Source organism: Podarcis tiliguerta (genome assembly GCF_965153285.1).
Source record: "Podarcis tiliguerta genome assembly, chromosome: 12".
In the NCBI taxonomy this organism is placed as follows: domain Eukaryota; kingdom Metazoa; phylum Chordata; class Lepidosauria; order Squamata; family Lacertidae; genus Podarcis; species Podarcis tiliguerta.
The window spans coordinates 36,259,333-36,283,947 of record NC_139545.1 but is presented as its reverse complement, the minus strand read 5'-3'; the positions used below and the strand labels follow the sequence as shown (position 1 = coordinate 36,283,947).

The window sequence follows — 24,615 nt, the reverse complement described above, 5'->3', positions numbered from 1 at the left end:
ACATATTAATTCTATCATAGTGAATTTTATTGCATTACGTTATTTCATACAAACAGGAGTTTGTAAAAATGAAAGTGTTATTTGTACATTTCCACGGCACAATTAACAAGCTAATGCAGAGGAACTATCAGCAAATACCGATATTCACCATGGTGTACATGGCTCAGGTTCCTTGTTCTAATTGAAATGGAGTTCTTTACATCTCAGCATGAAAGCCAAGGATATTAACCCTGCAACAATCATTATGAAGGCTAAATGTGTTTCACATTTCTCATTTTTAACCTCTTCTCAAAAGGCAAAAGGTTAATAATCATGTTTTAAAAAAATCAGGTTTCAGCAGTGCAGCAGATGAAGGCCCTGTTGGCTTTGTTTAATGAACCTGTTGTAAATGAAGAGGAATCTTACCTCTCTTTATTTGGCAAATCCAATTCAGAAAATGCTCACACCAGGAAGGTTTCCACCACGAATAAAACGAAGCCACTCCTCTGCATCCCATGTCTTTATCTCTTAAAACTTGATAGAGAAAGCTCCTCTCTTCGTAGTTTAGCTACAGTAGGAATAAAGTTTTCTTATTTGTTTTCTTTCTAAGAATCATCAAGGGTAATATATAGAAAAGGAGAGACTTAAAGTGGCAGTTTTTGAATGACTTGTACACTAAGGTTACCAGACACCCTCATTTCCTGGGGACAGTCCCTGGATTTACAAATCAGTCCTCATACAAAATCCATTGAAGTTGAAAAGTGTCTCCAGATTCATTGAAAAAAAATCTGGTAACCTTATTGTACACACATATGCATGTATATACGTAGAGAGAGAGATGGGCTGTCATTTTCACATTAATACTGTGTGTGTGTGTGTGTGTGTGTGTGTGTGTGTGTGTGTTACAGGTATAAGCTTCTGCAAATTATTCAGATGACTGGCCATGTCATCTGGGCTAGAGGGGAGCAGTTGTATCACCTGGTCAGCCCACAGCATCATGGCAATGGAAATGCATAGATTTAAGGAGATGGTAAAAAGCAAATGCATTTTTTCCTGGCTATCTTATCACTCTACTTTTTTAAAAAGATGAAATAATTTGCATCTGGGTTGTTGTTGTTTTTACTTTTAATTGTTCTAATTATTTTAATCGAAATGATTGCTTTCTCAACCATGGGTTTGCCTCAGGTAGTGCAGCACCAGCAGAACCAGGGAAGAAATGCAGTAGCCACAACCTCTGTTTGCCCTAAGCCATAGCTTGGCTTTGCATTATATGCAAAGTGGATAGTTAGTCTGTGTTCTCTTGTTTTTACATTTAAAAAAAAGATTAAACTAAATGTTCCTTACACACACACACACACACACATCTAACTGAGCAAGCAATAACTTAAAGCAACTGTGCAGTAATTGCCATAAGTGTTGGGTCCAAAAATTAGATTGCCCATCACATTTATAAATACTTTAATGCTGGACACTTCAATAACTAAACTTTTATAGTATTGCTATGGACTCGATCAAAGTTCACTATGAGAACAAGAGAACAAGAGGCTTCGATACTAATATTATAAATGAATTTGCAAATAATTTTACCAACAATGCATTAGTATTCATCATTTACTTACAGGAGTTCCATCACTCCAAGTAAATCCTTTATCGGGCTCCAACTCACTTAAACCAATCCAATAATAGTCTGCAGAAGACCTAAAATATATATAAAAATATTGTAAGCAGAGAGTTGATTTCAAGAGTTTTAAATTTTACATCTTTTTTTCCCCTTCAAAATATAGTCCGCCCCCCCGCAAGGTCTGAGGGACAGTGTACTGGCCCCCTGCTGAAAAAGTTTGCTGACCCCTGAACTAGGAGTTCCCAATGCAGTCCATGGGCACATTTAGAAATCTTATAAAACTATCATGGGCACCACACCAAAATGGGGCCATAACAAATGATGATGGATAAATAAGTTTCAGAAGAAACTGAGTATGAGGCAGAGGTTTGATCCCAAACAATCAAAAACACCTATTTCACAGAAGTCAAACTGGTGATTCTTAGAGAGAAGTACCAGCCAATCTATAGAGGGCAAGCCTATGACATATTACTGCGTGATGCTTTCCTGCCCTTGTCCCAGGAAACATCCCCAAATGTGTGTGTGTACACACATTCTGCCCTAGGATCATCATTCAAACTTTCATAAACATGAACTCCTTTTCTCCTCCAGGATTGTCACGCAGACATGGACCCCACACAAATCTCATCAGTTTTCTCACACACTCAAATAGTCGGCCAGATTAGTGTGTGCTATGGTTGCAAGTTCTGTGAAATTCCTTGTTGTTAAAGGTAATAATGACACAAGATTAAAACACAGTTCTGTAACTATGATAGGGTGGCACTGTGGGTTAAACCACAGAGCCTAGGACTTGCCGATCAGAAGGTCGGTGGTTCGAATCCCCGCGATGGGGTGAGCTCCCGTTACTCGGTCCCTGCTCCTGCCAACCTAGCAGTTCGAAAGCACATCAAAGTGCAAGTAGATAAATAGGTACCGCTCCGGTGGGAAGGTAAACAGCATTTCCGTTCGCTGCTCTGGTTCGCCAGAAGTGGCTTAGTCATGCTGGCCACATGACCCGGAAGCTGTACGCCGGCTCCCTTGGCCAATAAAGTGAGATGAGAGCCGCAACTCCAGAGTCGGTCATGACTAGACCTAATGGTCAGGGGTCCTTTACCTTTACCTTTAACTATGATACTTTCGTTATATGTATGTTTGTGGCACAACACTTCCTTCTTTTTTGAAAGAAACGTGGTGTCAATTAAAGCCCATACACCATTCATGTAGGTGTATGCACTTTACTCTGTATAGAATGGACCTTTATTCTTTATTCTCTCTCTCTCTCTCTCTCTCTCTCTCTCTATCGCAAATGGTTTCATACTTAATGCTATCACTCATTTGTTTTATATTTTGGGTTTTCTTGGGGAACATTTCACCACAAAACCAAACTGACATGGTACTTAATAGATAAATAAATGATGGCACATCCATTAACACTTATCTCAGGGATAGCCAAAGTGATCCAAACTCTCAGTGTTGGAGTACAGTTCTCATCATCCATGAGTAGTGACCTGATTGATTGGGACTGATGGAAGTGTGAGTCCAACAACCTCTGGAGGACAAGTTATGCTTGACTTAACCCTTTCCCTGCTAACTGCTTCTATGTTGCAATACATCACAAGTGATGTATTTGTTTCGTTTTGTTCCGTTTAACAGGGTTATTACTCTAATATTTTATGTGGTTTTAAAAAAATTTTTAAAGTGGTTATCCATACTCACTGAGTATATAAAAAACAATTAAATTGTCCCTTTTGCTATGCACACAAGCAAAATATGCCTTTAAAAAGTCACAATTTAAAGTGCTAATAACCAAGGTAGAACTGATCTGCTCCAACCCCAAAACCAGCTAGACTGTACATGGGCAGCAAAATTGTGATACATGTTGCAATTTGGGGGTGGGACAGTAGTGTTCCTTCTGGGTTCAAGCAGCTGGGAGTTGCCTCTTTTATTTCTCAGAAGTTCCCTGCTCCTCAGAAAAAACTATGTGATAATGTAGTGTTATTTTGAGGAGGGCATCTAGAAAACAAAAATGGCCATTGCCAGCTGTTGGTCATTGCAGTGTGTTTGCAAAAGACACTGGTGGGATGGTGGGATATAGGGAAACTGGGAGGTACCAGTCTCAGCTCCTCCTTTCAGGAAAGCATGGCAAGCAAAAGAGACACTGTTGCTGTGACCTCCACTTCTGCCAGTTTGGATTAATTCCTCTGTTTGCGATAAATGACATTTTCCAGTGATGTCTTGGGTACCGTGTGGTTTTGTGCCATGGCTGAAGTGTGTGATGCAGCAGGATTTGGAGTGTTAACTTTAAAAGAGAAATAGGTTTTGGTATGTGTATTGGTTTGGGAAGTGTGAACTGGAAAGCTGACATTAAAATGCCATTAAACCAGAAGAGTTTTTGATTCTTCTGAGACAATGAGGATTAACATTATATGAAACTCACAACTCTGACAGCATTTTCTGTTCTTCTTCACTATGAACAGAAACGAGGTCTCCTCCAATTGCTCTACAGAAATCTCGTGCTTCAAGCCAAGATTTCTTGCTCTCTTTCTCTTTTTTATAGGCCTAAAGGCATAAAAATATAGTTAAATATAAGTAATAATAATCTGTTTTAAATCTATAATGTTCCCTCTCCCTGAATATTGGTAATTCCCTTCTTTATTTCCTAACCAAGGTTCATATCCTGATACTCTTTTCTATTGGTTCATATTATACATCTGATTTGACTACTTTTGCTTCTGAGCAAAACCAGTTCCAGCACCTATGTTTTTATCCCAACACAGCTGTAAACATTTTATATTGTCTACCCTATTCCTGTCACTGTAATCCATTTTAATTTATTTTAATTTTTAATTGTTGCAACCCACCCTGGGACCTGTTGGTGAAGAGTGGATAGTTGTTGTTGTAATAGTAATAGTAGTAATACCAATTCAGTTAAAAGGTTTTTCTTGCCCTTTTCTTTGACAAATCACAAATTCTTCCCCCAAGTCAATTTCCTTGGCAAGGTCACATTTGATAGAAAAAAGTATGATGAGTGCCAGTTTCCGGAATATTTTTTTGCTTCTGTCACTGGATTGCTATTAAAATTAGATGCATTGTGTTTTATTTTTGCTGTAAATCTCATTTAATAAGATAAGTGAGGATATTTAAAACTCTTTCTAAAAAGTAAATTGAAGGATTTTCCCTCCCAGAACCAATGTTGCACAAGGTGAACTATCTGAAAGATCCGGTGGATACTTGTGAGGCAGCCATTTAGAATCTTCTTCCAGATTCACATATTTTAGGACTCTGCCGAATATGAAATGAACATTCTTGGTTGTTTTGAACCTGTGTTTGAATTCATAGATGACAAAGATGCATAGAAAACATTCCCTCTGGACAAATACACACTCTCCATAAATTAACCATGATCTATAGTTGAGAGGCAAAAATCCATTCTGATCTACTTCTAACCTCCCCAATGAGCCCACCTTCTGCCCACTCCTCCACTAAAATAAAAAAAGTCTGTACTTCAAATAAACTACAGTTCAAAATATTAAAGTAAAACTCCACAATAAAGAAAGTCACAAAAAACCTGCATTGAACATTGACTTTAAAACTAAAACCACACTCTCAAATATCTCAAATGGTTTACTGATAGAGAAGAGTCATTTCAACCTTGCCTTGCTGTTTAAGCAGACAAGAACTTGGACGCAAGAACTGGTATGCCTACCTTGAAGCACACATTTCTAGTACTGCTTGAACGCCATCCTTCTGGGCATGGGGGTGGGGGAATTGTTGCTGGGGCAGGAGTTGTTGTTACACCTTCTGCCCATTGTTTGCAGATGAAGGCTGCCTTCTCTTCACAGTTCACAACATCCCACAAGCCAGCTGCAGTCCCAGTTCTCATGGCAACACAGCCAAGATGTTGCCCTTTTGGAGACACAAGACAAGAGCCACGTCAATTGAATTTCTGTTCATATGTGTAAAACTACTACTACTACCACTAACAACAACAACAACAACAATGTAGAAGTGCTTTGTGAAATATCATTCCAATTAGGCTTCAGGAAGTACTTAACACACAGCTGTCCAATGCAGGTTAATTCTGCATCCAGGGCAGCAGTCTACCATCTCCACCTGTTATGCCGGCTGACACCCTATCTGCCTTCACTCTGTCTCACCAGAGTGGTGCATGCTCTGGTTATCTCCTGCCTGGACTACTCCAATGTGCTTTACGTGGGGCTACCTTTGAAGGCAACTCATAAACTACAGCTAACCCAGAATGTGGCAGCTAGATTGCTGACTGGGAGCATTCGCTGGGACCATATAACACTGGTCCCAAAGGATCTGCATTGGCTCCCAATACATTTCCAAGCACAATTCAAAGTGCTGGCGCTGACCTTTAAAGCCCTAAATGGCTTCAGCCCTGTATACCTGAAGGAGTGTCTCTACTCCCATTGTTCAGCCTGCACACTGAGATCAGCTTTGAGGTCCTTCTGGTAGATCCCCCACTGCAAGAATTGAAGTTACAGGGAACCAGGCAGCAGACCTTCTCACTAGTGGCAGTTGCCCTGTGGAACACACTCCCATCAGATGTTAAGGAAATAAATAACTATATGACTTTTAGAAGGCAGCCCTGTACAGGGAAGTTTTTAACAGTTCATGTTTTATTGTGTTTTTGATATTTTGTTGGGAGCTGCCCAGAGTGGCTGGGGCAACACAGTCAGATAGGTGGCATATTATTATTATTATTATTATTATTATTATTATTATTATTACCAGGCATTTCTGAATTCCAGTGGGTAAACAGAACACCATCTCCATTGGTCCAGTTAAATGTCCCTGGTTGCTGTACGCCTGAAAGGCCAATCCAGAAATATTTTTCAGAATGAAGCCCAACTAGACTAGTCAGATAGGCCTGTTCATATCTGTGGAGAAAAATGAGTAATAAATGCATTAAAAGTGGATGCTTCTTTTTTTAAGAAAAAGTTAATTTTCAGGACATACTGGAGTTGGCCATTCTGTACATCAAAGCAGAAGTGAGTTCAACAGCTATATATCCAAAGTGTCAGACTCCACTACAGGTTGGTGATACCTGTAATTTATATGAGAAATATGCTTTTGTCCTGCTGATCAAAATGCTGAAGGAGATCTTCAGATGCAGAAGGAGATCAGAAGGAGATCACATGCAGAAGGTAGCTGTATACTTAGTTAACTTCAGCTACCTTCGCATAAATTGGGTGCATGTGTGTTCAAATTGCAACATAGAGGTACGTAAATGTTCTAAATGCCTTATGTGGCTGTGCTGCCTGACACAGAGAGGCTGTGTAAAGCATACACAACTCAAGAATGCTGAGAACGGTGGTTTACCTCTCACAGAGCTATAATTCAAAGTACCCTTAATAAACTACAGTTCTCATGATTCTTTTTTCCAGGGTGTGCGCGTCAAATGTATGGTGTGTAGACAGCTTTAGTCTTATGTGGTGCCTAGGTGGGCCTGTTGCAAGAGTGTCATTGAACCAGTTGGGTATATAGACCATAATATTTTCAAAGTAAAAGGTAAAAACACACACATACCCTAAGCTTTCAGGTCTACTATCACTAAGCAATACATCTACATATTGCATGTATCAGCACAATCCATACCAATTATTTCTCTGCTTGTAATCTTAGAATATTCAGAAATAAACCAATTTTGCATTTTATCGATATTAATAACACTTCTTTTTGTCCCGTTCTTCTGGAAGGAAAATCTTTTTAATACCTGTTTTCCACAGAAGTCAGAGATCCCTTATTTGTTTCACAGAATTTCTTTGCTTCTGAAAATGTTACAGATGTTTGTCCAATAAAATAACAATAGACACCGTGCCTTTTCCAACCCTGTCAATATAAAAGAAACAACCACTTATTATTGCCGTATTAGGTTGGGGACACCAAGGTTTTTTTAATAATTTTATTTTCTCATTTTACAAATATCACAACAAAGATAAATTTACATAAGCAATTAAAAAAAACAAATCTTAATATCGTCCCCCTCCCCCCCCACTTTCTGTGATTACTTATATTATAATTTACGACTACATATCCAATTCAAATCTATTTACTGGTTATCCTTTATATTCTATTTAGGTTATTCTCACCACATGTTTTTATGTCAGTTCTGCTAATGATTTGGGATGAGGATTTCTTTTATGTACCACCCCTCCTTTGTGAACACAGAACCCTCCTTCCAGTGACTAGCTAGTTCCAGCTGCTCTGCAGTCAGCAACATTGCTAACAATTCTCCATTTAACAACAACAACAATGTGGAATATTGAATTTATTTTATTATTATGTTTATTACCACTTACAATCAATAAGAGCATTAGAATCAGATCTAAGTATTGGAGGGTTTTTTGGGTAATTTTGCCTAATTAGAAAAATACCCCCTTCCAAATTTTTTGAGCTATAGGGCAATCCCACCACATGAAGCATGAAGTACCAATCCTCTTTCACTGCATCTCCTCCAGCATAGCAGTGAAGTTCCTTTTATAACATACAATAGTTTAACAGGTGTCCAGTACCACCTGAATATTATCTTTAAAGTAACTTACTGAAAACACACTGGAATTGACAGACTGAGTTTATTTTAGTGACATTGCTGAAAGTTTATTAAAACAGGAATCTTCGTCCAGCTTGAGGTACCACAGAAATTGCATAGAGATCTTTGATCTAGGCCAATGTTGTCATTCTCTAAAGTGGTGCAAGAGCCTTTACGTCTGCATAGAAATTAATACATTGGCCATTTCATACAGTCATAGAATTGTAGAGTTGGAAGGGACCATGAGGGTCATCTAGACCAGCTCCCTGCAATGCAGGAATATTTTGCCCAACGTGGCGCATGAACCCATGACCCTGAGATTAAGAGTCTAATGCTCTACCAACTGAGCTGAGCCCAGAAGAAGAAGAAGAAGAAGAAGAAGAAGAAGAAGAAGAAGAAGAAGAGGAGTTTGGATTTGATATCCCGCCTTTCACTCCCTTTAAGGAGTCTCAAAGTGGCTAACATTCTCCTTTCCCTTCCTCCCCCACAACAAACACTCTGTGAGGTGAGTGGGGCTGAGAGACTTCAAAGAAGCGTGACTGGCCCAAGGGCACCCAGCAGCTGCATGTGGAGGAGCGGAGACGCGAACCCGGTTCCCCAGATTATGAGACTACCGCTCTTAACCACTACACCACACTGGCTCTCCCAGTGCAATTGATACAAGAGTCTAGAGCTGATTTTAGGGAAACATCTGGTAGAAATCCAGATGATGAGTGTGACTTTTGCAAACTGTTTCTGGAGCTGAACATATGAAGCTGTCTGCAACAGTCAGATAGTTGTTTCATCTCCTTCATTATGGCAGAAGGTTTCCAGGAGTGTTGTACAAAATCCTCTTGAAATGTCAAGAGTTGATTCTGAGGCCTGCAGCTTATGCTCTGCTCCTGAGTTGCATCACCAGCAGTTGTGCCCATCGCTATTTTGAAAATTGCAGTTGGGTGAAACCAAAAATTTAAAATAGAACAATAACTAGAGATTGAAATAAAACAAATATTTAAAAAATATGAAGCAGTGAATCGATGTTAAGGACCTTCAATGCACCCATAACATCTCCAAGACATACACACAATCTTCACATGCCCCATGTCTTTCGCTGAACCAGGAAATGCTTCATGCTGTCAAATGCATGCAGACCATTATCTGAATCAAGTGAAGGAATTGCACTGCCCCTATAAGCAAATACTCCCATAAGCACCTCCACCATATTTTGATTACTAGCTATGATCCATAAGAAGTGATTCCAAGTGATTACTGTTCACACTTGATGCCTTGGAGACTAAGACAGATATATGGGAATATTTCCTGTTGTTGGCAGCGGAAGCAGGGTATACTGCATATACCGTATTTTTCGCCCTATAAGACGCACTTTTTCCCCTCCAAAAATGAAGGGGAAATGTGTGTGCGTCTTATGGGGCGAATGCAGGCTTTCGCTGAAGCCTGGAGAGCAAGAGGGGTCGGTGCGCACCAACCCCTCTCGCTCTCCAGGCTTCAGGAGAGCCGCAGCGCCAGCCCCACAAGGTCGGGGGACAGCAGGGAGGCGGAACGCCGCCATCCCGCTGTCTCCCTATGTGGTTTAGAGGCTGACGGCGGGGAGATGCGTGCTTCTCCCCGCCGCCAGCCCCGCGAGCTCCGGGGACAGCGAGGAGGCGCGGCGCGTCTTCCCCCTGTCCCCGGACCTGACGTGAAGGCTGGCGGCGGGGAGAAGAGCGCTTCTCCCCGCTGCCTGCCCGCAAGCTCCGGGGACAGGGGGGAGGCGCGGCGCGTCTTCCCCCTGTCCCCGGACCTGTTCTGCATGCAGGCGGTGGGGAGAAGAGCGCTTCTCCCCGCTGCCTGCCCGCAAGCTCCGGGGACAGCTGGGAGGCGCGGCGCGTCTCCCCGCTGTCCCCGGACCTGTTCTGCATGCAGGCGGTGGGGAGAAGAGCGCTTCTCCCCGCTGCCTGCCCGCAAGCTCCGGGGACAGCTGGGAGGCGCGGCGCGTCTCCCCGCTGTCCCCGGACCTGTTCTGCATGCAGGCGGTGGGGAGAAGAGCGCTTCTCCCCGCTGCCTGCCCGCAAGCTCCGGGGACAGCTGGGAGGCGCGGCGCGTCTCCCCGCTGTCCCCGGACCTGTTCTGCATGCAGGCGGTGGGGAGAAGAGCGCTTCTCCCCGCTGCCTGCCTGCAAGCTCCGGGGACAGCGGGGAGGCGCGGCGCGTCTCCCCGCTGTCCCCGGACCTGTTCTGCATGCAGGCGGTGGGGAGAAGAGCGCTTCTCCCCGCTGCCTGCCCGCAAGCTCCGGGGACAGCTGGGAGGCGCGGCGCGTCTCCCCGCTGTCCCCGGACCTGTTCTGCATGCAGGCGGTGGGGAGAAGAGCGCTTCTCCCCGCTGCCTGCCTGCAAGCTCCGGGGACAGCTGGGAGGCGCGGCGCGTCTCCCCGCTGTCCCCGGACCTGTTCTGCATGCAGGCGGTGGGGAGAAGAGCGCTTCTCCCCGCTGCCTGCCCGCAAGCTCCGGGGACAGCTGGGAGGCGCGGCGCGTCTCCCCGCTGTCCCCGGACCTGTTCTGCATGCAGGCGGTGGGGAGAAGAGCGCTTCTCCCCGCTGCCTGCCTGCAAGCTCCGGGGACAGCTGGGAGGCGCGGCGCGTCTCCCCGCTGTCCCCGGACCTGTTCTGCATGCAGGCGGTGGGGAGAAGAGCGCTTCTCCCCGCTGCCTGCCTGCAAGCTCCGGGGACAGCTGGGAGGCGCGGCGCGTCTCCCCGCTGTCCCCGGACCTATTCTGCATGCAGGCGGTGGGGAGAAGAGCGCTTCTCCCCGCTGCCTGCCTGCAAGCTCCGGGGACAGCTGGGAGGCGCGGCGCGTCTCCCCGCTGTCCCCGGACCTGTTCTGCATGCAGGCGGTGGGGAGAAGAGCGCTTCTCCCCGCTGCCTGCCTGCAAGCTCCGGGGACAGCTGGGAGGCGCGGCGCGTCTCCCCGCTGTCCCCGGACCTGTTCTGCATGCAGGCGGTGGGGAGAAGAGCGCTTCTCCCCGCTGCCTGCCTGCAAGCTCCGGGGACAGCTGGGAGGCGCGGCGCGTCTCCCCGCTGTCCCCGGACCTATTCTGCATGCAGGCGGTGGGGAGAAGAGCGCTTCTCCCCGCTGCCTGCCTGCAAGCTCCGGGGACAGCTGGGAGGCGCGGCGCGTCTCCCCGCTGTCCCCGGACCTGTTCTGCATGCAGGCGGTGGGGAGAAGAGCGCTTCTCCCCGCTGCCTGCCCGCAAGCTCCGGGGACAGCTGGGAGGCGCGGTGCGTCTCCCCGCTGTCTCCGGACCTGTTCTGCATGCAGGCGGTGGGGAGAAGAGCGCTTCTCCCCGCTGCCTGCCCCGCAAGCTCCGGGGACAGGGGGGAGGCGCGGCGCGTCTTCCCCCTGTCCCCGGACCTGACGTGAAGGCTGGCGGCGGGGAGAAGAGCGCTTCTCCCCGCTGCCTGCCCCGCAAGCTCCGGGGACAGCTGGGAGGCGCGGCGCGTCTTCCCCCTGTCCCCGGACCTGACGTGAAGGCTGGCGGCGGGGAGAAGAGCGCTGCTCCCCGCTGCCTGCCCGCAAGCTCCGGGGACAGCTGGGAGGCGCGGCGCGTCTCCCCGCTGTCCCCGGACCTGTTCTGCATGCAGGCGGTGGGGAGAAGAGCGCTTCTCCCCGCTGCCTGCCTGCAAGCTCCGGGGACAGCTGGGAGGCGCGGCGCGTCTCCCCGCTGTCCCCGGACCTGTTCTGCATGCAGGCGGTGGGGAGAAGAGCGCTTCTCCCCGCTGCCTGCCTGCAAGCTCCGGGGACAGCTGGGAGGCGCGGCGCGTCTCCCCGCTGTCCCCGGACCTATTCTGCATGCAGGCGGTGGGGAGAAGAGCGCTTCTCCCCGCTGCCTGCCTGCAAGCTCCGGGGACAGCTGGGAGGCGCGGCGCGTCTCCCCGCTGTCCCCGGACCTGTTCTGCATGCAGGCGGTGGGGAGAAGAGCGCTTCTCCCCGCTGCCTGCCCGCAAGCTCCGGGGACAGCTGGGAGGCGCGGTGCGTCTCCCCGCTGTCTCCGGACCTGTTCTGCATGCAGGCGGTGGGGAGAAGAGCGCTTCTCCCCGCTGCCTGCCCCGCAAGCTCCGGGGACAGGGGGGAGGCGCGGCGCGTCTTCCCCCTGTCCCCGGACCTGACGTGAAGGCTGGCGGCGGGGAGAAGAGCGCTTCTCCCCGCTGCCTGCCCCGCAAGCTCCGGGGACAGCTGGGAGGCGCGGCGCGTCTTCCCCCTGTCCCCGGACCTGACGTGAAGGCTGGCGGCGGGGAGAAGAGCGCTTCTCCCCGCTGCCTGCCCGCAAGCTCCGGGGACAGCTGGGAGGCGCGGCGCGTCTCCCCGCTGTCCCCGGACCTGTTCTGCATGCAGGCGGTGGGGAGAAGAGCGCTTCTCCCCGCTCCTGGCCCCACAAGCGCCTGAGGGGGAAATAAAATTTTTTTTCTTTATTTCCCCCCCAAAAAACATGGTGCGTCCTATGGGCCGGAGCGTCCTATGGGGCGAAAAATACGGTATGTAGTGGATCTGTTCTCAAGTTTAAACATTAAAATTATTTTAAAAAATAGAAGAAATAGTTGATGTAGTAGCTGTTTTAGATTCTTGGGGTTTTTTTAAACGTAAGATCAGCAAAAAAAAAAAAAAAGGGGGCTCTTCCCTACTAATATGCACAAGGGTGTAATTACCCTATGGGGGGGGGGTGAAGCAGTAACTCTATTGATTAGAAACTCTCTATTGAAACTTTATCCAAATTGATATTGTCTTTCAATCTTTGATAAAGCAGCCTTCCTGCGGTCAGCAGTAAAAAGGAAAAAAAGCAAAGAAAGCTGACCCGTTGTATAGTTGCTGAAAAGGCTTGAGTGGCCATAGGAAGGGTACAAAATTGGAGGGGAGGGAGAAGATAAATTTTACAGCTCACCTCAAGGCTAGAGGTACCTCTGCATTAATGGACAGTTTTAAGAAGAGAAATAGTTGGTGTCTATGCATATTTCACTTTTTAAATCACTACACAGTTTACTTTAGACTTACTTTCTGGCAATTTGGATCAGCAACTTCAGGTTCTCCAGGAAGAGATGCCAAAGGTTGTCTTTTACAGATGTAACCAAGTTCCACTTCACAGAAATAATCTGCCCAGTACCCATTCTAGAGATGGGAATGTGAAGAAATACAAATATTAGTGAGGAGGGGTCCACTGGCTTTCTCATTTTCTTCCTGCTTGATGTCTTTGTGTCAATGCAAAGCTTTCCATTTTTGCATGAGCTGGACAACTTCACAAAATTCCTATTACATTTGAACTTCACTGAAATCTTCAGCTGAAACAAATGAAGTATTCAGCTTGAGGATCTGATACTTCTGCTGATGATGATTAGGACATTGAGTTGGCATGATGGCAGAGAGACCAGTGCTGCCATTGTAAACCAGCATGTGATCCTCAGATGAAGGACAGTATAGAAATTTAAGAAGAATTGGTCCCACTTGGCTGGAGAAAATTCAAGGGATCAGTGAATCTTTTGTGTAAAAGGCTGAATAAATGTATTGAGGACCAGGGGAAATACATCTCTCTTATAGGATTCATATTTTTACCTCCCCATTCATGATGACACATTCGTTTTGCACATCATTTATTTGTTGTGGTTTTCCTTTCTGCCACTTGGTGAATGTCACGGTAGAACCATCACTCCATTCATAATACATCTGAATCTTCTGGTCATTCAGTCCTATCCATAGAAGATCTGTTGGTTCTAAGAACATAAAGCCGCCTTATTTATTTGCCACCAGTCCAGAGTGCCTAGGATCCTATGGCACATAGCTCTATGGTGCATAGTTTTGGCAATGAGAGACCATTTTGAACTGTAGCTCAGTTTGACATGTGCAACTAGTTACATAAAGATTAATGGAATACAGAACTACAAATGAGTAGTGTCTAATTGACCAGCATTCTCCAAGCTGCTGCTATGAGCTGTAACTGTAATCATCCCTGACCATTGGTAATATTGACTGAGGTTTATGGAAGTGCACTAGGTTGTGGAAGGCTATAATAGTCAGTGTCATCTCTCATATTTGACTTGTTTGTGCACCTTAATCACTTCAACAGACTATCACTCTGTGGTGCTTTTCAATAGGGGAGAGCTTTAGTAACATTGTATAATTGTATGCGGTTGGGGAAGAAACCCCACCCTCTCTCTTTTACACACGTCAAATACCAGGAAAAAAGAATTTTCTGGATGTACTCACTGTAGCCTAACTGAGAAACGACAAAGCTGTATTCTTCAATGTTGTGTATACTTATTAAATCTCCACCTTCCTTTCGACAGGACCATAACGCATTCTTCCATGTCTTAAGGTCTCTGTTAAGGCGGTAACAGTGACCTGCATATGCAGCCCAGCCATCTGGACATTTAATTGGTTTGAAGCCATCTAAAAAGAAAACAAATATATCTAAGATTGCATGACTGGATGAACTTTAAAAATTCTGATCTGCCATTATGTTGTCATTGACTCACTTGTGTGCCAGGACCCTGTGACCCCACAGTTCCCCTAAGGGGGTGAATAACCAGACAAGACAACAGTATATAGGTTTTATCAGTTAAAATAGGCCACAACTTTATTTGTTACAGATGTGAACAATTTGGCACAGGCATTAGGTGAAGCGAGACTACAGCACTCCAGCCTGTCTGCTGGGAGTGCATCTAAGGCTAAACCACCACTAAGGGGGCCCTATGACCTACATCAAATAGGGGTACCCCCGAGGGGGTCCTCATTGGAGGATTGCTATTGCCCTGTCCCCATCTGGGAACCAGACAGAAGCTGCTTCTTCTGGATCCCTTTAACAGGTTACCTTCCACCAAGGAGGGGGAGATAGAGTCTACAACCTCCACTCCAGCCAAGACCAAGGTTTACCCGATGCCTCACAAAGTTGTGATGATTGCTATGAGGTAAGCAAAAACCCAATGGCCGGTGCCAATCTGCCTGGCCCCGAATACAGTGGTCGACATGGTCCATAGCAAGATCGTGGTTAAAAAAAACCAGTATGATGAAAGGGAGGGAAGGTGGGAGATCCTTTGAGGGAAAGGTCAGAGAGAAAACTGCCAGGTCGGACTGCAATTTTAACCCCTGGGAACGAGCCCAGGCAGTGCTGATTGACCAGCTGGGCCTGCCTCCTGCAGAAGCCTGCCCGCAGTGGTCGACATGGTCCATAGCAAGATCGTGGTTAAAAAAAACCAGTATGATGAAAGGGAGGGAAGGTGGGAGATCCTTTGAGGGAAAGGTCAGAGAGAAAACTGCCAGGTCGGACTGCAATTTTAACCCCTGGGAACGAGCCCAGGCAGTGCTGATTGACCAGCTGGGCCTGCCTCCTGCAGAAGCCTGCCCGCAGCCTTTAGACCTGAGGTCTTTACTGATAGATAAAATACTCTCAGCCATCTCTGTCCATCAAACATTTCCCATTGCATATGCCCCTACAAACAGCAAAACCTGTATTTCTGTTAGAAATGTAATTTTGGACTTTGGTGCCCTCTATACATAATGATGATACAATTATATAGATATAGGTAAACTTCATTCCCAGTTTATCATCCTACCTGAAGGAATAACAGAAGCATCTAATGAAGAGTTTGCTTTTTTGCAAATGTATCCAAGTTTCTCTTGACACTTATCATTCCCCCACTTGCCATTCTTAGACTGCATTGATCCACAGATTTTTTCTGTTTCTGGGGATGGGCTCCCTTTAGGAAAGAGTGAGACAAGTGATCTTTGAGTCCTGTGTTAACACTGCAACACTGCAGTTTGAGTAGATCTTTCACAAAGCAGCCTACAATATTTTAAATTAGCACAAAACCATTTAATATATATATGGCCAGAAACGATAAAGTTGAAACTAACCAGCATAGAACAATAATAAATGAGCCACTTTCCAGTAAATTAACCTCATCCATCCATTGCCCCTTCATCAAGAACTTTTGAAAAGGCTTCTTTAAAAGTGTGAGTCTGCCTAATCTCTACTGGAATTGCATTCCATAATTGTGGAGCCACCATTTTATCACCATATCTTCAGTCTAATCACCTTTACTGGTGAACAATGAAGCAAACCATCTGAGCTGGAAAATGAGTCCAAATGTGTATCCGCTATGCAATTGGAAGTGGGTGGGTGTGCATGATCTGTGATCTACCTGATAACTGGAAATCTCTGTTTGGGTTCAGGTACCGGATTATGACTACTGAATTACACCACAGTTCCATATTCTTTGCAGGAGGAGGGCACTTACATTACTCTAAGAATTATGGCACAAACTGAGGTTCTGTGTCATTTCTCCTACCACTTCAACACTGTGATGGGAGAATGTGCACTAAAAGATTGCTGTCTCCTACAGAGCTCTTAAAAAACAGAAGAAGCTGAATGGACAGAAAGTGGCAGATCTCAGAATCATGGTACAAGAACTTTAGGGAAAGTTAAATTATTTGGTTTAATCATTACAAGAAGGCTACAAAGAATTGTTTTTAAATGCCGCATGGTTATTCAAAACTAATTCCTTTAGGTAGTATATTCTGGATATTCTAACTTCCTGTAAATCCCTTCAAATTTTTGGCATTTTTGCCTGAATATTAAGCAACAATGTTGTTCAGTATTGATCTGATTTGGCACATAGTTGTTCACTCACCTGGAGCCCAGTTTAAATATCTGAAAGGGTGGTTGCCAATCCACTGCCATCCACTGTCAAGATCCAAGCTGTTCAGACCAATCCAGTAGTAAGTAGGTATACCATTTATTAATCCTATTCACGGAAAAGAAGATAAATTAAACTGTATTATATAGCTAGGAGATTTATATTGATGAAGCTGGGGGACAAAACATAACAGGATGTCAGATCCCCCCCCATAAAGCTGGGTACCAAATAGAAATTAATCAGAAAAAACTTTTCATCTGGTATGCCAATACAATACTTCAACCAGCATCAGTTTCAACCAATGAATTTCTGGTTTTCATACAGTTTTTGAAGACACATGGGTCTTATGTCTAAAAGTATTGGGAAAGTGAGAGACAATGTAAGATTATTGCTTTTTGTTCACAACAACAAAGTCAGAATTGTGTTCCACTGCTTAAAAGAGAACATAACATGGTGCATACAACACCAAAATAAATAAATGTAGAGTTTCGAAAGTATTTTACTATATATTCTCCAAGTATATTTTAAATTTTTTTTCAACCAAAAGGCACTTTAAAACATCAAAAGAACAATATACCAACAATAGGAAGGTGATGATTTGCACAAAAAAGTCATCTGTGTAAGGCAGCAAATGTACTTTAAGGCTGTATGTGTACACATCCTAAGATATTCTAGGAGTGGAAAGACACTTCTCATAATTTTCATGAAATTTATACTTAGAGCTGAGACAGTATTGACTAATTAGCAAAACATCACAAGACGCTGATTGCCTCTTCAGATAAGCCTTGTTATGTCCTACCTGTCAGGTATGCTTGTTCATGTAAATCGGTGATGCTCAATAATTCTGCATTCTGTTGCTGGCAACTTTTTCTTGCTTGGTACCATGTTAGAGCTGACTGGGAATTGATCTGATAGAGATCCCGTGTCCAATGGTTTCTGGTCCAGAAGAACTCATCATGGTCATCTGTAAGCATTGTTAACTTGAGTGTCAAATCTTCAAATCACCCATGATTAAGCTAATTCTACAGCTGAGATATATTTGATTCTTTAATGATCTAGATTCTTTGAGTTTTCCAAAGAATACGCAAAGCAATCTGCAGAAACACAGAATTTGTGTGATCAAGGGGCAGCATCGCTGGTTCTCCCCCATCAAGTGATGGCTTCTCAAGGCCCACCCCAAGTGTTCACATATTAGGTGTGGTTATCTACACATACCTAGATATCTAACCATTTGTGCTTTCCCAGGACCTGGAAACCCTGTGTGCAATCAGGACTTCAGGTTCCAGGATAGTTTTGATGAGTTGGCTTTCTCCCTGTAAACATCCACACCTAATGCATGAATGTACCTGCACCTGTATGGCTGGCACCAGTGCAGAGCTCTTCCCACCTCACTGCTGTTTTGCTTCACTCCATCTCCATTGACACTGCTGCTGGGAGGACACCATGGTCTCTGCCCCACTCACTGCATGAGCCACCACTGGACAGATCTCAAACTGGGAGGGACCAGACTCAGGCACAAGCACTTAGTTTAACCCACCATCACACAGAGAGACGTACTCCCCATAGAAAAGGAGGCATCTGTTAAAATTTCAGTAGCTCCACTCAAATTGTACCTTCAGGTTCCCTCTCTGTTTTAGTCTTTTTGCCTCTGGGAAACTGCATGCTTTGTTCAACATCTAAACCCAGTTGCCTCTCAGCTGTTTCCCACTGAACAGCTGATGCTTGTGAGGACCAAGGAGTCAGGTGAAATCTGGCTGCAGGCTATATCCAGAAGGACCCGTGTCTGCTCTACGCTTTGATTTTGGCCTGAACTGGACTACATCCTTATCTCTGTTCCTTTTAGATGCAGGCTTCATCCTGTAGGGGCCCTGATGTTAATGATAATTCATTTTGTTCTGACTTGCAAAGGAAAAGTTCTTTCCACATTTTCTTTTCTTAAATTGCACAATCTGCAAAGATGCAGCAATAATAACAGCTTCCCTTTTCTCTTTGTAGGTTAGACATTTCTCTAAGCAGCAAATACGCAATAACATAGTAAAGGCTCAAACAAAACATTGTTAAGTGCTTACCTTTTACTGGACAATATCCACTTAAAGAGTCTCTATTCACATCTGCTGTTGTTCCACACCAAAGTTGTCCATTTTCATCATCATCTCTTATGCACTTTGCATACCATTTATTCTTATACTTGAATGGAAACACACAGGGGGCTCCAAAGGCATTGCCTTCTATGGTATACAGAGCTAAAGGAACATTGGACAGATCATGTTAGGCTAGAATAGTTTTGAACACTGTTGAGAGGCAAACACAAATAAAGCAGAAATAATGAAGACAAAGCCCTCTATAGGACTCTATGCAAACCCAGATATGCACTGTTTGTCTGTACAGGCTTCCATGTTCAGCTCAGTGGAATTTTGATGCAATTCCTCCATTAAGTGGAGTGAATTGTCAGCCTCTGGTGTCTCCAGGCAGGGTTAGGAAAGTACTGTAGAGGAAGGGTACTAAGTTCCCAAAGGTGCCACCACTCAGCTACCCATGCTGGTTGGTCTAGCTTCTACCTAGCCAAAGCTTGAACCCTCCTGACTGCCCAGCCATTGAGGACATCAACCAGTCAGACCAACAGTCAGCAGCAATCAAGTATTGGGCTCTGTGTGTGAAATCCATAAAAACAACAATATTATAAAACAGTAATATGTATGTTCATATCAAATATATGAAGGTATGTTTAACATCTAAAAGCTATTACCATACAGGACAGTCATTCCTCCAGGGGGAAGAGAGATATACGCATAGGGTTGCCATATTTCAAAAAGCGAACATCAGGACACAAAGGTTTTTGAGATATTTTGAAGGAAATTCGCAAAAATCCACACTTCCAGCATGGGTTGCCATGCTTTCAGATTTTCCCAGATATTTACAGCAATTTCCACCTGGACACAGTTTCCGATGGCCAAATCCCGGTTATGTATAGGATATTCCAGATGTATGGCAGCCCATATACACAAGAACATAATTTGAGAATGGGGGTGTGATAAATATTCTATTCAGTGTGGCAGAACATCTGATATGTAAAAAAGGATGTGAGAGAGTATTGTATTGTTTGTATGAAGGAGGTCTTTTTTAGCTGCTTAATTTTTCAATTTGATCTTTAATTCCCTGACTATATATATAGTTGGTGCTTAAGTTGAGCCACTTTCTTTAGTACTCTGCCTTTAGATCCTATTTTGTCCTTCTGATATAGCTGGAGTCTGGACTGATGGTTATGTGATTTGCATCATACCTATTTTGGGTCCCAGATGTAGGGGATTCAACATGCTGGAAGCAGATACACCAGCTAAATATCTAAAGAAAGAGGATTAACTCTCTCATTTTACCTTCATAGCCCTTGGAACACAAGCTGTCTTTTGTTCCATAGATCTTCCAGGTACTCTTGCTGGTGGCTACTTTAGAAAGTATAAGACGACTTTTTTGGCCACCTTCGGGATTTAAAAACAATTCCCCCTGTTCGAGTGCAAGGAGGCTCTCATTTCTGCATTCCCATTTCTGAAGTTCACTCGTCTCATTGCAGGGGGAGAGGGTGAGGGCAACCAGGTTTGACTTGGAAGGCACTGCCAGGCATAACTTCACTGCCATGTTCAAAATCTGGTCGTCGGAAACCCACTTGAAATGTTGCCACTCATTATCCTCATCGCAGTTGACCAGGATGATGGAACGAGATTTCTGAGGTTGTATACAAAGCTTGAGGTTTTCATTTTGTATCAGAAAGTTGTCACTTTCTGGAAAATCAAGAGAGGAAAAATTATAGGAACATGGTGAAAAAAATCCACATAGCTTCCAACATGGCAACCACTGGCAGGATGATAATACCAAGAGACAATAAGATTGAAAGAGCAAAGAGAGAAATACCTCTCATGTTGATTCTGCATTTTACAGTGCTGTGTCTTATTTATCAGAGGTCCATAACTTGCTTAATTCCTAGCTAAGACAAATCCTGTTTGCAGTTTATTTTATTCATTTGATTATTCTCAAAATGCTGCATTTTTAAACAAAAGACCCATACCTTTATAAATAAAGCTTTTTAAAAAAGGATTTTTAAAAAAATATTTCACTCCTTTTGAGTGCCAAACTAGACATGATGCGAGACATTTGAGATTGAATCTTCATAATTGTTATTTTTATTTCTTTATTTATTGCTAAAAGCATGGGGCGAGGGCAATTTGAACTGGAGAACAGAGGTGAGCAGGTTCACCTATCCTTCCACATCAGTGCCCTGAAACTATCTGTCCCCCTGCCCCCCACCCCCTATCCTGCGCTGTACAGGGAATAATATGCTGGCACCTGCATTCTGTGAAAAAAAATCCTCTGCCCCATGGCTAAAAACAACTTTGGTGGAGGATTTGGACAAATATGTAGCTGGGAAAAGGTTTAGCTCCTCTTGCCTACCCAAACCATTGATCTCATCCAAATATTCCCCACTTGTCTGCTTTTATAACACCAAGACATCTTCTATGGCCCTCAATGTGTGATGACAAACTGATTTCCTATTTATTTATGTAATTAAAACCATTTGCTATACTGCCCATCAGTAGGAATTAGTCTGATGGTGGTTTCTTTTTTTTAAAAAAAAGTACACCTAAGACATGAGAAATACAGTATCCTAAAATTAGTATCAACAGTCATAAAAAATACCAGGACAAATTCTTACCCAATAGATACAGTAAAAACAGTCATGTAGGCTAACAGCCTTCGTGATTATAACACTCCAACCATACCAGTAAATAACCTGAGAAATATCGCATTATATTCAAGAACAGTAAGGATATGATGCTTTCCTTTCATGAGGAAGAGGTGTAATTAAAGCGCAAGGAATGCACTCAGTGGGATCCTTCACTCTGAAGGAAGGCTCTTTGATCCTGCAGTTTTCTGTTAGCAAAACAGGGAGGAAGGCAATATTTTGACAATTCCTCATTCCTCCTGCACACCATATATTTCCTCCCAATTTGCTCCAGAGACTTGGGAGACACCTTGGCACACTTTGGGAAGCACATGAGGAAGGAGGAATGGCAAATATTGTCTCCTGACAAAAGGCTCCAGTGGATCAAGGAGCTCTGTTAGTGCAAAGGACACCAATGGAAACAACAAAAGATGTCTTTTTTGTTGCGTACATAAATATGTCAGATATTCTTCTTGTTTAATATTGTTAAAATGTTATTGTTGATGCATTTCTTGTATTTACAGTTCGTTTTTATATAGTGAAAAACAAAGTAACAGGATACAGCAGAGTGTTGCATGTAGAAAGAACAAATTCTTTCTTGCAACAGTAAAAACTCATGATGTAAATTACATTCAAAATGATGTTGGCTGTGATGTTATTGTAATTTAAACCTGATTTTATTGCTATAAGCAGATTCAATGTTTAATTACTTCTCATTGTATCTCCTGTTGCATGGATTTAACTTTAATGACGCAACATTAACTTCCAGAAGATGATTCAAATGTAAACAGTTAAATTTATTGAAGGTGCACCTTTACTTACTAAAGTAACAATAGTGGAGCTTACCTGGTACTTGAAAAGTCACTTGAATGAGGACCAAGAGATTTAGGAGCAAAAAGGAAGGCATTGGCCACAACCAAACCTACCACACAGATCCCATGGAAAGAAGAAAAATCAGAGTCTGCTGCTTTTCAGTTACTTCTTCATAAATGAGCCAGGCAGAATGAAAATTTCACTTCTGTGTTTGACATGTTATAATGTACACAAAGCCAAATTTTGCAATACTGCAATTTTTGTCTTTGGCAAATGCAGCAGTGGACTCAATCTGAATACAGTATACCGGGGCTAGAAGATCCTCTTGGCACCCTTTAATTTTTTTGGGATTGAAAGGGGTCCTTTGACTCTTAAAGGTTGGGAGCCACTGATATAAAGTAAATCTTTCTTGGCTACAGGGAGAAGTCAGCAGGCATCTTCAAGAACTGTAGAATATGTGGAGGGTGTTGTTGTTGTTTAGTCATTTAGTCGTGTCCGACTCTTCGTGACCCCATGGACCAGAGCACACCAGGCCCTCCTGTCTTCCACTGCCTCCGGCAGTTTGGTCAAACTTATGCTGGTGGCTACGAGAACGCTATCCAACCATCTCATCCTCTGCCGTCCCCTTCTCCTTGTGCCCTCCATCTTTCCCAACATCAGGGTCTTTTCCAGGGAGTCTTCTCTTTTCATGAGGTGGCCAAAGTATTGGAGCCTCAGCTTCACGATTTGTCCTTCCAGTGAGCACTCAGGGCTGATTTCCTTAAGAATGGATAGGTTTGATCTTCTTCCAGTCCATGGGACTCTCAAGAGTCTCCTCCAGCACCATAACTCAAAAGCATCAATTCTTCGGTGATCAGCCTTCTTTATGGTCCAGCTCTCACTTTCATACATCACTACTGGGACAGGCTATATAACCCATACATGTACAGGACTCTTACTTCATAAGTGCTGACACTTTTTTCTAATGAGAATAGGCAAATAAATATGTTGCACTTCACATTTAATGTCTTATATGGAGCTTCACATTTAGAAGGATTTTTTTAAAAAAACACACACCCAATAGTTGAAATGCCTTGATGAGTCTCTTCATATTTCTGGAGAATGAAATTTCATTTTTACTATTTCTTTAAATTTCTTTATTACTTTTATACTATGCTTTCTAGCCACAGACCTTAAAGCCACTCACAAAATTCATATTTTGGTGTAGGTGTGCAATGGTGTCCTTGCCTGCCTTTCATTCAACTGCACATTAGCACCTGCCATGATATAGATATGCTGGAACCCAGAGGGCTGACAATGATCAACACAGTATCCTACCTTCTTAGAATCATAGTTGTAGAATTGGAAGGGACCCTGAGGGTCATCTAGTCCAACCCCCCTGCAATGCAGGAATCTCAACAGACGGTTCCCCCATCCAATTTTAAACCACATTGTTTAAAAAAAAAATCATTTTATAGTCAAGGTTGCCACTGACAGCATGGTTGCAGAGGCTCATTTTACTTCTGCTTTTAAAATATATGCTTATTATATATTTATTTATACCCCACCTTTCCCCCCGACAGGACAAAATATATTATCCTTTCTGGGGCAGCAGAAGCTAACTGCATTTTATTCCTGTAGTCATTGAAAGTACTACAGTTTAAATGAGTTTAAAATGCAGAACGGCATGTGTTCATAGTATTTCTCTTTTTTTGGGAAAATTATGATTGGCAAATGTGTTTGTTTTGGTTTGTTTTGCTATAACTAATCAGGAATATGGAAGCAGCTGTAAATAATGGAATAGCCAGGAGTGTGGGGGAGAGGTGCTGATTCGGTGCTTCAGAACTGAAGTAATGAAAATTGCAATCTAAGAGGAGGACCCCTTAAGACCATTAAGTCCAGGGTCTAAACTCAGTTAGCTGCACTACTGCTCTTTATCATTCCACATCCAGAAGCAGACTGGAGTGGCAGTTGAGTCTTCCTTCAACAGTAGCAATGGGCTGGCATCCTGGACTTCATCTTACGCAGCAGGTTAGTTCAGCAGAGTGGGCCAATCTTCCAGTTGGGAAGATGGTGGTCAGGGGGCATAATAAAATAATAATAGTAATAATAGTAATAATAATAATACCTTTATTGTCATTGTACAACCTGTGTACAATGAAATTAAATTAAGAGGAATAGGCAGAGGAATATATTGGGGGAAATTGCACACAAACATATTTTTGCTCAGAAAACTTCACACTAAAATGATGTTGAATTTTCAGGACCCCACAAATGCAAATGGGTGGGGAAATGTTGAGAAACAAATTTAAGATGGA

The 24,615-nt window shown here is 43.8% G+C and overlaps 1 protein-coding gene across 1 annotated transcript in view; it reads right to left on the bottom strand.

The window, feature by feature from the left end:
- Positions 1–22,545, bottom strand: part of LOC310660736 (macrophage mannose receptor 1-like) — a 42,420-nt gene extending 19,875 nt beyond the window's left edge. Inside the window, exons 1-15 of the mRNA XM_083405706.1 lie at positions 22,352–22,545; positions 20,166–20,567; positions 18,861–19,034; positions 17,591–17,755; positions 16,786–16,899; positions 15,709–15,852; positions 14,363–14,545; positions 13,712–13,869; positions 13,157–13,270; positions 7,320–7,435; positions 6,335–6,483; positions 5,286–5,485; positions 4,017–4,138; positions 1,599–1,677; positions 406–547 (exon numbers count right to left, since the gene is read on the bottom strand). Coding sequence (XP_083261832.1) covers positions 406–547; positions 1,599–1,677; positions 4,017–4,138; positions 5,286–5,485; positions 6,335–6,483; positions 7,320–7,435; positions 13,157–13,270; positions 13,712–13,869; positions 14,363–14,545; positions 15,709–15,852; positions 16,786–16,899; positions 17,591–17,755; positions 18,861–19,034; positions 20,166–20,567; positions 22,352–22,412 — 2,323 coding nt within the window. The 5' untranslated portion in view covers positions 22,413–22,545. The remainder of the gene's footprint in view (positions 1–405; positions 548–1,598; positions 1,678–4,016; positions 4,139–5,285; positions 5,486–6,334; positions 6,484–7,319; positions 7,436–13,156; positions 13,271–13,711; positions 13,870–14,362; positions 14,546–15,708; positions 15,853–16,785; positions 16,900–17,590; positions 17,756–18,860; positions 19,035–20,165; positions 20,568–22,351) is intronic.
- Positions 22,546–24,615: the final 2,070 nt, after the last annotated feature.